Source organism: Colletotrichum fructicola, assembly GCF_000319635.2.
Source record: "Colletotrichum fructicola Nara gc5 chromosome Unknown KSG_Nara_v1_contig10, whole genome shotgun sequence".
Classification (NCBI taxonomy): Eukaryota; Fungi; Ascomycota; class Sordariomycetes; order Glomerellales; family Glomerellaceae; genus Colletotrichum; species Colletotrichum fructicola.
The window spans coordinates 1,593,611-1,606,636 of NW_027094060.1; the positions used below are offsets into that span (position 1 = coordinate 1,593,611).

The window sequence follows — 13,026 nt, forward strand, 5'->3', positions numbered from 1 at the left end:
CCATCCTCCGGCGGCCCAGGCCCCGGCCGGCCGTTTGCACCTTCAACCCAACCCCGCTACCTCCGTCCAGTCACCGCCGTCCAAATCACCCTCTTCAAGAGAGGCACATACCCGGCGCCCCAATATCAGCAAATGAAGCTCTTGTGCCTGTCCACGTCCGCATCCTCTTTTGCCATGTTTTCACACTCACACAACTGCCCCCGCTCCCCTTCGCCTCTGCACCCGAACATCACGGCATGCCCGACATGCTGCATCTACAGCAAAAGCCCCGAAATATTCTACCCAGGAAAATACTGTGCATGACGCAGGATGAACTCCTGCCCCAGGTGGTCTTTCCAAATGGACCCGAGCTCGGTAGGTTTTCAGAAATGTCCTGTGGATAGATAGACAGCATCCCTCAAGCATGAGGATTCGTCACAACAGAGTGACCAGACGCTCCCGTTTGCACCACTCACCTCCCGTGGAACAAAATTCAACCACCGTCGGCTTTCTCCCCCTTATGCCTCACACCTTGATTGGTGCCCCCAGCCTTGTCCGACCCGTCGTACCGAGGGGATAGATCGGCTCTGCCGTGTCACCCCGTGGATGCGCCTCCGGCGGAGAGCTGCATCAGTGGCTTTCTTGCCAGGCACGTCTGCGACTCCCTTGATTGCCTCCGTCATGAGAAAGAACACTACTGTGAAAAAGAGGTATCACATCATGGAAATTATTCTTGGAAACTTTGTCCTGTAAAGGTGTATTGTAGGTGTAAAAATAATGCTATCCGAGGGCCCGCCCGCTCTGTGGTATCTTCCGCCTCTCTTCTCGTCTTTGCATCTGTGTGTTACTACGATGCCAATGCCAGATGCCGTTTGTCCGTTTCTCCCTAATGATTCCTCGTCTAGCGGCACAAAAGGAATGACATAGGAAACCATGACGTCCAGCCGTGTAACTCTTCTTGTTCCTCCTGCATTTCCTAGCCCTGTCTGCTTTCTATCTTCTCATCTTCTTGGCGTCTCGGGGATGCAGCGAATAAGTCTGAGCCGTTTCCTCCTTCTCGGCGCCACCGAGAAGCTCCGCCACCGCTGGGTTCTCGTTGAAGTGAGTTGGCAATCCACCACCGAGGACGACGCGCGCCGCTTCCACTCTCGCCATGAGGGACCATGAGTCGATCAGCACAACCGTAGAGCCCAGGCGCAACTTCTCGCGATACCCGAAACCGCTCATGTCATCGTCGTCGTCATTTCTGCGGCCAGGCTCTGCCCTCGTGCCTCCGGTGTGCGGGTTGAATGAGGGGCGACCGGCGGTCGAGAATCCGGGCCCCTTGCCGTGCTCTAGTGAAGTAACAATGCTGGCGAACTGTTTGCGCAGGTGACGTCTGTCCTTGCGGGAGGTCTGCTTCACTGAGAGCTTTGATGCTTCGCGCATGCGGCTGATCAATCGCTTGGGATCGTACTGTAGATTCATTGGCTCGCCCGTCTCTTCTTCCAGGTCCCGTGCGGCCTCGAAAATGAAGGCGATATTGAAACCGGCGCTTGTTTGTACGTCAACGTCTGTGCTGTCGAGTTGTTCCACGAATGCGTCGATGGCTGCGTATACGTTCTCGGTGATGTCGTCGATTTGGCTGGCGACGAAGACCCAGGATTCTAACGCAGCGGTGACTACTTCGCCGCTGTCGGCCGCACTGATGGATTCACCATCGCTCTCTACGATGGTGACAATGTATTCGAGGAACTCGCTCGCGGCCTCTTCGCTTCCGCCGGCGTAAAGCGTTGCGATAGCCATAGCCCAGATCGCGGCCGCCTTGACATCGCTGTCTTCATCGTCTTCGCATGTCTTCTCCAGTTGTGGGTAAATGTCGTCAAACAGCACTTCTGAGGGTGACGTCAACAGCGTTGCCTGAAGTGACTTCAGAGAGTAAATGCGCTCCACAGTGCTGCCTCCGGACCTGATATTCTTCATGAGAGCCGAAACGATCTCATTTATTGAGCCGCTGATTTGGCGTCCGCCGTAGTGGTGCTTGACGAGGTGAAGGTACGACATAAGAGTGGTCTCGCGACCCTTGGTGTTTGTTCGCTTACGATCTTGCAACTCGACGATGCGATCTTGCAGGAGGGTCGCCCATGAGGCGTCAGATGCGCCGCCAATGCCCTCGTCGCCGGAGTCGGTTCCGTTGGACAGTGTGCTCATGGTCATGTTGTCGTCGTACTCGTCGTCGCTCGCTTCGTCCTCGGAGGCATAGCGGCTGCCGGCGCGTGAGTGCGCGGGAGAGTTGATTTGTGAGTGGGAGGGAGAGATGTTGGGAGAATTTCTCATGGACGCCCTGGCAGATTCGGGGCGCGATCGCGCTTTTTTGGAGACAGTCTTGCCGCTCTCGCGGAGAACCTTGAGTCTAAGATCGTGCATGTTTGCGACTTCGGGGGGGTCGGTTGCAAGCTGAGATGTAGAGGTAGTTGAATGTGCGCGGTACTTCTCGAAGAGAAGACCTAGAGTTTTATATGTGCCGAGTGACTGCGAACTAGGTTCTTTTGTTCTTGTACGTGAATCGAGACTGCTGGGAGACGATGCCGTGTGTGAGAGCTTTCGTAGATTTGCTATCCACAATCCATGAGAGGATGTGGGAATGTCGTTATTATAACAGTAATCGCAAAGTATCGGAGGTAGGAGTTTGGGGATTTAAATTAGGGCAACGGAGAAGACAAAAGTTGTGGAGGGTACAGTAGAGGTGGTGGTGGGTGGTAGGCGGATGAATATTAAGAAAAAGGGTGTTTGGGTGGCACTCATTCACTTGGAGGATTTTGATCATGGATCTGGGTGCAACGCCCAGGCCCAGCGGCGGGTGGGCTTATGACGAATGACGACCGAGACTTTTTTAATGGCGTGTAGGGCGAGACACGCAGGTGCGCAAGGTCGAGGGAAGGAACAAAGCACCACGACCTTGGAGGGGTAGGGGGCGAGGGGAACAGGACGTCAACTGCTGCAAAATGCTGCCCAGCAGCTGCTTGTCGCTCCACAGGTCCCGAAGGCAGGACTCCAGAGTGATGTATTGGGTGGGGTTAGGTCCGTCCGCTCGCACACACCACCCAGGGCTCACCTTGAGGTGGGCAGTGATCCCTGCTCGTAGATCGCCCTCCCCCCGCCGTCATTCCATTCCATCCATCCATGGCTGCGCGCTGGGCCCTGTGAGTCCTCCAACATCTGTGTGTCACTGATGAGTCTGCTAACCGCATGCGCGAGAGGGGTACCTCAGGGACCTTTCCCTTCCGAGGTGACCGGCACCGAGGTACATGATGCCACCCATCACACCGTGCTTCCCGCCGATGATGGGAAACAGGTAAATCTGCATCATCTGATGGTGGCAGCTTCGGGTCTAGCTCAGACAGTCGCGGCCGGCGCCAGTAATACAACGGGTCTGGTTGTTTCTTAGACACACCACCGGATTCACCAGATCCGCAAATCACCTCGAGGTGCAACTACTCGACTCTGCCACGGTCGTCGGTGGGATGCAGTTCGTGGGATTGCCAGCTGATGGTCTGTCTTGGTTTCGCAAGGCGTCAGACATGACTAGAAGTTGACATATCTATTAGGTACGGACCATCGGCATCGGCGGTGTCATGCAGTCAGAATCGAAAGAAACAGCACCTCACACGGTAAGGCAGGCAGTAAAGGTCTCGCCCGCAGGTAAGGGCGGATATGTGCTTTCTTGACGTGAAGGCGGACCACCAACAAGGGAGGGCCAAAGTAGGGGCTCGAGCCAAGGGCCGTTAGGACTTGAGGCCGAACCAGCCGCGAGCTAAATAAATGTACGCGCAGTTGCGCGAATGAAGCCGGACGACGTGGACACGGGCAGGTCGTCAGGCAGGCTGTATGCGATTTGTGAGGTGTCGGTTGCCTTTCCAGCCAGCCTTTGCGATGCTGGCTTGACTGGGGCGCTCTGGCGACTGCGATAATGGTTCGCCTTGCCTGTGATCAAAAAGCCAACCGAGAGCATTCACGTTAGGCTTGCCCACAGAGCTGGGGACGTCTAGAAAATTCTACCTATGACTCGGCCGTTAACTGATTGAATACGAACGACAGCGTCGTCGCAGTCGTACCTTCTCGATTATCCTCAAGTTGTCTTTCCGTCTCTTTCGCCTCTCTATCTTAAGGCACCCATCAATGGCCCTGCTACTGCGTACACCTCGAACACGCACTTTGTGTCTAGGACTAGCACTTGCCTCTTTAGCCACTAACCTCTCCTCTCTGGCCGCCTTAGCAAACAACTTCTTCTGCCTCAAACTTTCTTCCATCTACTGTACTTCTACCTACCTGCCCGCCTCCTCGCGAAAGCAAATCTGCCAACCGTCAGGTGCCATATGAGTTGAAGGTGCAGCAAACTACCTATGCCCCTCTTTCCTAATCCCGTCATCACATCCCAAACCAACCCGAACGAGCCTGCCTGACGCCCAGACACACACTGTGCAGCCTGGTGGAGAGCACGGGCCAATCAAGGTATCTGTGTGACTGTGAAGTGCACTTTCACCTCTTTGGCTCCAGCTTCACAGGCGAGGAGCGTACGATATTATTCTGTATCTGTCGTGAGAGGAACAGAGCGCTTATTTCATTCTTCTTCTTCTTCTCTACCGATATTCCTCTTTCCATCTTTCCCGAGGCATATCGCGTCGTCGGCGACTTCCACAATCGTCTTGTCAGCCAACTCGACCCAGCACTTATCTAAAGTGTCTGAACGTCACCGCTGCTGATAACCCCACTAACCCACCATCCCCCCGCTACCACGACGCCAACACCCCTGCAAGCTTCCCTCGAGGCGCACCTTCCTGAGGTCTGATAAGGCGTTATCGTTGCCTGCGACTGCCTGATACAGTACCAGCACGGTGCTACTTCCAGATCCCGCTGCTTCCTGCCCCACCTCACCTCTGCCGGCCTCGACTGCTCCCTACTTACACTGTATCGCTCCTACCTCTCTGCCTGACTTCCACCCTCCGAACCTTCAGCCTACGCCATCGGCGAAACCAAGGCTCTCTTCTACGCCCACCCGACTCCTTCTCGTCCTTCTTCTTCTTCTCAACCTCACATCTTATCTTTGGTCCGCGAGGATTCACTTCCGTCCATCGTCTCCGTGCTCCAGACGGGATCGTCTCGTCTTCACGTACGCTCTGTCAGCTCCGACACTTTCGGACGGAGGTAACGTCTCCCGAGACACGACAAACGCTCGTCGATTCTGACCCTTCCTCGAGAACACCAAGGTCCTTGCGTCTGTCGCTCTGCACACTTTTTAGTCGACCAACTTTGGGTCCAGCCTATTCATAATGGCATCTGGCCATCGACAGCTGGCGAGTAGTGGTATGTCTGCCTACAGCATTTTCCTCTCTTCTCCCAACGTACAGCTTGTGGTTAACCGATATTCCAGTGCTTGTCACACTCTCGGCCCAGTACCCTCCTCCCGACTTCCAGTATCCCGAGCGTAGAATCGTTTTGGAATCTAAGAGCGTCGACTCCGCCTCTGAAAAGGTCAGGATTGGCAGATCCAGCAAGCGTCTACCCGCCCTCGAACCCAAGAACACCAACGCCTTGTTCGACAGCCCGGTCATGAGCCGCGAGCATGCCGAATTGTATCCTGATTGGTACCACAAGGTAGGGCCAAACCCAAACGTACAAAGTGGTACCAAGGTCTAACCCGAACATAGAAACTTTATATCAAGGACTCGACTTCCCTCCACGGAACCCACAGAAACTCCGTGAGAATCAACGCCGGTGAGGCGTACGAGTTGCTTCCAGGGGACACTCTCAAGTTTGGCGTCGACATTCAACGATCAAGCGAGTCATTCCCGCCTTGCACCGTTCAGGTGCACTTCCAGTGGGATCCTCCCTATGACACTGAACACGCGAACGCCCGGCCTACCTACACATACTCTGTCCCTGATGACTCTGACAGCAGCGACAATGACGACGACGATGATATCAGAGCGACAATGGAGAAAATTCGCTTGATTGCGCAGCACCGCCTCCCGGGCGCAGCAGCCACTGCTATCGACCTCACGGATGACGCCCCTGTCCCTGCCTCCACAGCAGGACAATCCGCCGCCGCCGCCATCGTCCTTGATGACGACAATGCTCCGAATCACGTCTTCGAGGCTCCTGCTGTCATTCCTCGCTCCTCCCAGCCTGCTTCCCCTGCTCCACCTGCTACTGTGGACTTCGACGCCCCCCATGACGATGATGAGGAGGAGGAGCCCTCTTCTGCGCAACATTCTGCGCTCGTTGACCCGATCCCTACCTTTGACGACTCTGATTCTGATTTAGATGATTCTTACGAAGAGGGAGACTCGATGGACTTGTCAGACAAGGGTGTCTCGAGCGAGGGTCAATCTTCCGATGAAACCTCCGACGAAGAGGATATCTGCCTCAGTGACTCCCTGAGCGGCTCTGACAACGGCGACGTCATCGACGAGCAAGATGCCGAGGCAGACACTAACTGCGATGCCAATTGCGATGGTGATCAAGAGGACGATGAGCAAGACAGTGAGCTTGACGATGACGCCGAATGCTACAACGACTACGACCACGACGTCCGTGAATCGGATGCAGAGAGTAGCGACGGAGAGAACGACCAACAAGATGATGATGAGTACGTTTGGGATGAGCCTCCTCGCAACAACCTGGCCAATGACACATCCATGACCATCTGTGAGCCGGCTACTGCTACTGCGTCAACCAACCAAACGTTACCCCTTCAGCACATTATGTGTCCTGCTGCTATGCCATGGCCTTTCCCAGGTTCATCCGAAGACCAATTTGGGAATGATTTCAAGCTTCCGCCTCTGCTTAACCAGGCGACCCCTCTGTCCGATGGCAGAACTCTTACCCCGCTGCTTTCAACGCAACCTCTGGATGTCCTCGCCTCCCATCGGCCTTGGCTAGCAGCTCATGGACAGCAGCCAGCCCATGGACAGCAGCCAGCCCATGGACCAAGAGGGGATGATTGGAAATATCCCAGCATGGACGAGAAGAACCCATGGTTGTCCCAAAATGACGGGCCGTCCGTCGATGTCCTTGGACAGAAGAGTGGCAAGCCTGAATTCTTCCGTGCCCGTGAGCAAAACAAGGCAATATTGCGTCAACACGAGGAATCCTTGAAGCCTTCGCAAGCTCCAGTCTCAACCCAGCCTGCTGCTACTCCAGACCAAGCTGCCGACAACGACATCTATTCAAAGCCCACTCCAGTCGACGTTGAGGCTCCAAAGTCGACAAAGGTTCCCGAGTCTGTCTGGGCTGCCCCGGGCAGGAGATTCCTCGACTCGCCGCAGGAAGACCGTCTTTCTCCTGAACGAGAGATGAGCCCCGAGCCCGACATGACCAGCGCCTTCCAATACCAGCAGAGCAAACTGGCAGTCCTTACACAGCCGCCAAAGACTCGAGAGGCTGTGGTCGCCGGCACGGACAAGCCTGTTCAGGAGAGCACGCCGCCGCGGTCTCCCAAGCGCAAGGCTGACGAGATTTCTACTCTTCTTCCAGAAGAACAAGCTGCGGAGACGTCAACCATCGACCAAGCTGCCCAAGATACGGCCTCGATTGTCGCCGGCGAGGAGAGCAATACTTCCGAGATTGCGCCCCCCGTTCTCCCTAGACCTGAAGTCACTGAGCAACGTCCCGCTAAACGTTTCCGCTTCCTTCCTAGCATGAGCAAGATCGGAACTTTCAGCGTCGGTGTCGGCGCTGGTGTCAGCATGCTTGCTGGAATGCTCGCGATGACGGCTCCTTCTCTTTAGTCTGGGAGGTTCACTTTACTGGCTCTTTTCTTTTTCTACGTTGCTTATTTACGACTTGGGGGTCCAACTTTGGACGATCCACAACTGAATGGTTCATACGGCGTCAGGGGATTTAGGAACATGGAATGGCTCACGCAAGGTCCGACGATTGGGAGGGCTTTTACGTTTATGGAAAGGCACGGTTAATGGGTTATGACAACGATTCTGTCGCAGGTTACGATATACCTAGGGCCAGACTTCCTCCTATCTCTAGTATGACTTTCCTCACCCAGTCTTTCTTCTAGTCAATCGCACAATTAGCTTAGTTATGGAAACTCGTCACTTCATAATCGATGAGATTCAAGCGTGGTAAACTGTGTGATGCCACCATGTCTTTTAACAAGGCCAAGGACCCTCGGTCTCACTGAATCTCCCCAGGTGCCCGTATTATTCGTGCTGCTGAATTGCAGTGTCGTGATGATAAATCCCAGGCATTACGTCCGAGAGCTCTCCGCTAACTATAGACATCTAAGACGGCAACTGGCGTCAAAGTACACCTAAAGATCGTCTGTTTCTTATACAAAGGTACAATCTCAAATACCAGGCTTTCTTAACCTTTAAGAAATATTCATTCGACCGAGAGGATTTCCACGATGACACGGGTATAGAGGGGGTTCAAGATACAGAAGGTGGGAGATCTGTCAAGTCGAATTCGAAGGAAAAGAGAGAACAGTCTCGGGTAGACTAGAAGCCTCCCGGTCACGACGCATCAGGCCGATTAGTACGCAGGAGATTATTGGACAGCCTGTCTACCATATGATTATGCAAGATGGCAGTGACGCTGTACGTTTGACAGCTGGGGCGGCTGATGAAATTGGGAAAGAAAGGATTTCTGATAAGGAGGGGGAGAGGTTCGTGGGTAGGTCGGGGCCCCTTCGGCCGTGGGAGAAGTATTGGCTCTGTCGTGGGACACGTTGGCCTCGGGACAAAGGGCCTTTCTTATTATCTGTCCGTCTGATTATGAGACATGCATGGACGTAGTATTAGTTAACGCTGCTCCGGTTGGCAACGACTTCTTTCCTGGGGAGTGCCCGGTGCCAAGCCTGCTAGTCGTGTGCAACTATTCAGCGAGACTCGCAAGTTTGCCTGCAGTGGGCGACGCCACGCGGGTGAGAGACTGGGGGAGCGTTGGTGAGATGCGCTTGTCGGCATGAGTTGTCGGGGGAGGACAAAGGAGAAGAAGGGAGAGGGAGAGCAGGAGCTTGTAGGAGACGGGAGATATCACGGGGCGTATTCGTTATGTGTGTACTAGACCGGGGCATATCTCGAAAGCCTCTGAGAGGTCCGTCGACATGAAGGCGGGGAATGACATGCATGGTGATCATGCTGGGGGTAAGCCCCGCGATGTAACGAGAGAGAGTTGAGAGAGAAAACATGTCGTCGTCCGCGGGGGGCTGGGGGTTTGGTTGGTTGGTTAGTCAGTCGGCACCGTACCGACGCCCAATGGAATACTGTAATGGAAAGACCCCACGTCTGCATTCCACGCATACATACAGTGTCGTTAAACCAGTCCTGAGTTGCGAACGCCATGGAGAGTACAGACTTGTCGGATGACCCATCGTGATCGCCTCGAGCAGGTCTTTGACGAGAAAATTGGGTAGCACAACGCGAGAATTGGCTGAGCAAAGCGATGAATGTTGCAGGGCCGCCGAGATCGTGAAGCTGAGTGACTGCGACTTCCCCAGACGTTCCAATGTCTGGCAATTGCTATAGTTCACAATCCTCCCAGAATGTTGCATCGTCCGCCTGAGTCTGGGCATGGCAAGCTGACATCCGGATTCTTCCGAGATTCCTCACCGGTGTGGGATCGAGGTGAGTGCGTGATGGCAATAGAACCGCGCAAAGACCGCATGTTGGAGTTGGTTGACCACAGCATGGCGCTTAATGCCACGAGGCTGGCATAGCGGCGCACTGCCAGAAATTGTCGACCGGTGAATCCTTCGAGAAACTCGGGTTACTCAAGGTTCAGAAGAAGCTTGCAGTCCGAGAGAAAAAAGGGCGGCAGGTCGCTTGTAGCATTCCCAACAGCTGGAGACTCTGGGTTTGCCTTGCTAGGCATGGGCCGACCCGTGGCTGTCGCTTGACGAGACAGTGAGACTCGAATCGAAATGCTGAGTCGGCTGTTGTGCTCAGAAACCCACGAGAGAGAAAGTACCTTGTCTGGATGAAGCTTTCCTATTGGATCCCGTAAAAGCCTACGTGCGCCGGTAGCACCGCCAGGGGGAGCTTTGTCTGCAATACCAACACGTCTGTCTTCAATAGACGCGTGCTCTTCGTGGCTAAGGCAGTTCTGACAACACCGCCCTTTCTTTTCCCTTTTGCGGCATGCCGAGAGACCCTTAGCCTGGCTCCTTCAACCGCAGAATTCCAAGGCCCTAATGTGCTCGGTGTACGTCTGAGTGGGCAGATCGGCATGGTCTCGATGCAGGTAGCCGGCAGTCGGTCGAGGTCGCAGGATGATTGCTGGAACAGCTAGCATCCGACATGCCCGGATCGAAGTCCGAGGCAGATCAGGACTAAAGCAGCAAAAGTTGCTGACATTGTTAATAGAGAACAATGGTTCTTGCTGCAATAATATGGGGGGAATTGACCCCGGAGCAACTCCCTCTGCACAGTAGTGTTGTCAACTTCAGATGCGTTGAGACGGCTCTCTGGGGCTGTTGGAGGCAAACAGACTACCGCATGGAAAGCACAAATGCCACTTACTTCGAATTTGCCGACGGGGCGGCATGTGCAGGCCGATATCTGTACTTCCTGCGGCTGACGTCAATGACAGGGTCAAATCCCCTTTATGAATACCCAAGGGTGCCCATCGAGAGCCCCATGCCGGTCAAGAAACTTCCCAATCAAGACAAGCAGGAGAAGGCGGCATATGAAGTATCACCCACACTCTTCACCCCATTCGTTGGTCCGCAGGATGAAACGAGGCAACCTTGACGGAAGCACCCAGCATAGTCACAAGACCGGACCAACAGTCCTCTCCTGTGATGTCCGATGGGTGTCAACACTCGGTGATGATGCCCAGAAAAGCGCCCGGAGAAGGCGGTGAAGAGTGACCGAGCTCGAAGGCTTACTCGCCTCGTCAAACCTCTCCTAGAATTGGATATTTCTCGAGACCATTGTGAGCGTATTTTGAATTGCGTGGCGAAAAAGTATAAGAGACGGGCAGGGCCGGTCCCTTTTGTTCAGCTTCCTGCAGAGATCCAGAGAGACTTGCTGCCAGTATTCTCACCGCGCAATTCCTCGATTAAAGATCAGCTTTTCAATTGAACTTTTCAAATTTCCGTATACATCACACAGCCGTCGACAACATGGCCTCCGACGAAGTCTGTGGATGTATCGAAGATATGTATTCTGGCAAGTGGGACTTCAGAACTTGCACCCACTGTTTTGGCCACGCACGGTAAGACAACTTGAGCCTTTAGTTGCCAGAGTTAACTGACGGTTTTCAAGAAACCCTTGTGATTTCTGCGGCTCTCAAGGCGTAGTCAGAGTCCCGTGCCCTCACAGGCGCGCAGCTGAAGATCGATCTTTGAGCTCCAAGCCTCGGACCGGAGGCGCGCGTCCTGATAAACCCGGACCTAGGGGCCCTAGAGGCCCTGCCAACGGCGATCCTGATAGAGGAGTTGCCGCCGGACGTAGCTGAGAGTGCCAGAAGAGCTTCCATTCTCTGAGCCATGAGAGGCTCCTGTAAATGTCATCACCCCTGACAGCCACGTTACTCTTCAAGAAGATACTCTTCAAGAGAGCAGGGAGGTCCCAGTGGCCAAAAGAGTGTGTCTGGGCGGCGTTTTGTATCGTTCTTTATTCCATTTCCTTTTTTTCTTTCTTTTCTTTCTTTTTTTAGTGGTTCTTGTCAGAAAGGGTCTCACGGCTTTCGGAATCCAAGATGATGCAACTCTTTTAGAGCAATTTGCCGGCGTTTAAGAAAGCGTCGCTAGACCAGAGACTTCGCAAGCAGATCAGAGTAGAAGAAGTTTCCAGGTTCTCAATGAACACTTTTCAGCGGGTTGCCATTCTTGAGGTTTACAATCGGGCTCATCCTCCCCTACTCTTAAGGCGCTGCCTGAGTATTTCCGAGAGCACTTCGACAATAACACCGGTTAAGCGCCGTCATAGGTACAGATCATCGGTATGGAGAAAACAGGACAGAGATCAAATGTTCTTTGGGGCAACGTTGACACGCTTCTTCGGCATAACGGAACCGTCGATGCATCTCGAGAGTCACGCGTATGAAGCTGATGAGGCGACACACGTGCGTAATAATCGCTGACAACGTGGTATTGGCCGGTCGTGAATCACCGGGGCAGTGTCCGGTGGCTCCTACTGGATCGAGCTGTTGGGCCGCGACACACACGAATCGAATTCTGGGTTGGGTTCCGAATCGCATTTTGTTGTCAGGCGTCTTCCGGGGCTGGGTGTGATGCTTCCGGGGTCGGACAAGTGTTGCAGGTGTACGACTTTAATCCGCTAAAGACTTCGGAGGATGTGCATGAGTACGAGAGCCGAGTTGCACAACAGAGAGCTTCGCTCTGAACCATATACCGAGTACCTTAAAGATTGAAGGCAGTAGCCATCGGATGATGTATCTTGTCCGCCGGTGTTGACTGGTAGGCTCAACCATGTATCGGCCATGATTCGTGATCTAACTCAGGGATATGCTAAAGAGAAGAGGTCGATATCGTGCGTTCTCTATTCCGAAGTCTGTATCTCCCTCGGATTGATAATCGTCGGAAAACCAGGTGGCTTTGAGTTTGCAGGGACACGATTGGATGAAAGCTGATGCGACAACCGGGCTGAAATGCACAATTTTCTGAAAGCCAGTCATTTCGGCCCTTGTGTCAATTTCGGGGCTGCCCATGGTAGAAAAGTCGAGAAATCGGCAACAATCCGTATTGGCACGAGTCCAAATTGTATCGCTTGGATTGATACGCCCACGGTTGTCCAGAGTGCGCTGCAAAGCACAGATAGTGGCTCGAAGACATTCCGCAAAGGTAGTCTGACGCGCATTGAGGCTTCCAGAAGCTATCGGCCGAGTGAACCTCCGCCAGTGAGGGATCCTAACGTCAATATATCAGGCAGTTTTCTTCACATTGGACCCGATTGGTAGACAGTGCCATCTCCATATGGTCTCTTTCCTGAGAAGTGACTGATGCTCCGGCTGGATCTGCGAGGCGTCGTACGCTACTACGACAGTCGTACCGTACGAGCCCTGCGCGAGCTGCTCGAGTAAGCCCTG

General features: G+C 53.9%; 2 protein-coding genes across 2 annotated transcripts; one reads left to right on the top strand and one right to left on the bottom strand.

The window, feature by feature from the left end:
* Positions 1-972: 972 nt before the first annotated feature.
* Positions 973-2,385, bottom strand: CGGC5_v015924 (Uncharacterized protein; the record flags this gene model as incomplete). Its single annotated transcript, XM_032033518.1, has 1 exon — positions 973-2,385. One exon carries the CDS (start codon positions 2,383-2,385, stop codon positions 973-975), a length of 1,413 nt encoding a protein of 470 aa, XP_031887249.1.
* A 1,752-nt stretch (positions 2,386-4,137) lies between these two features.
* Positions 4,138-7,748, top strand: Slmap (Sarcolemmal membrane-associated protein; the record flags this gene model as incomplete). The annotated part of the gene is made up of 6 exons (XM_032033519.2): positions 4,138-4,153; positions 4,974-5,163; positions 5,217-5,225; positions 5,279-5,322; positions 5,390-5,613; positions 5,667-7,748. 6 exons carry the CDS (start codon positions 4,138-4,140, stop codon positions 7,746-7,748), a joined length of 2,565 nt encoding a protein of 854 aa, XP_031887250.2.
* Between the last annotated feature and the right edge of the window lie 5,278 nt (positions 7,749-13,026).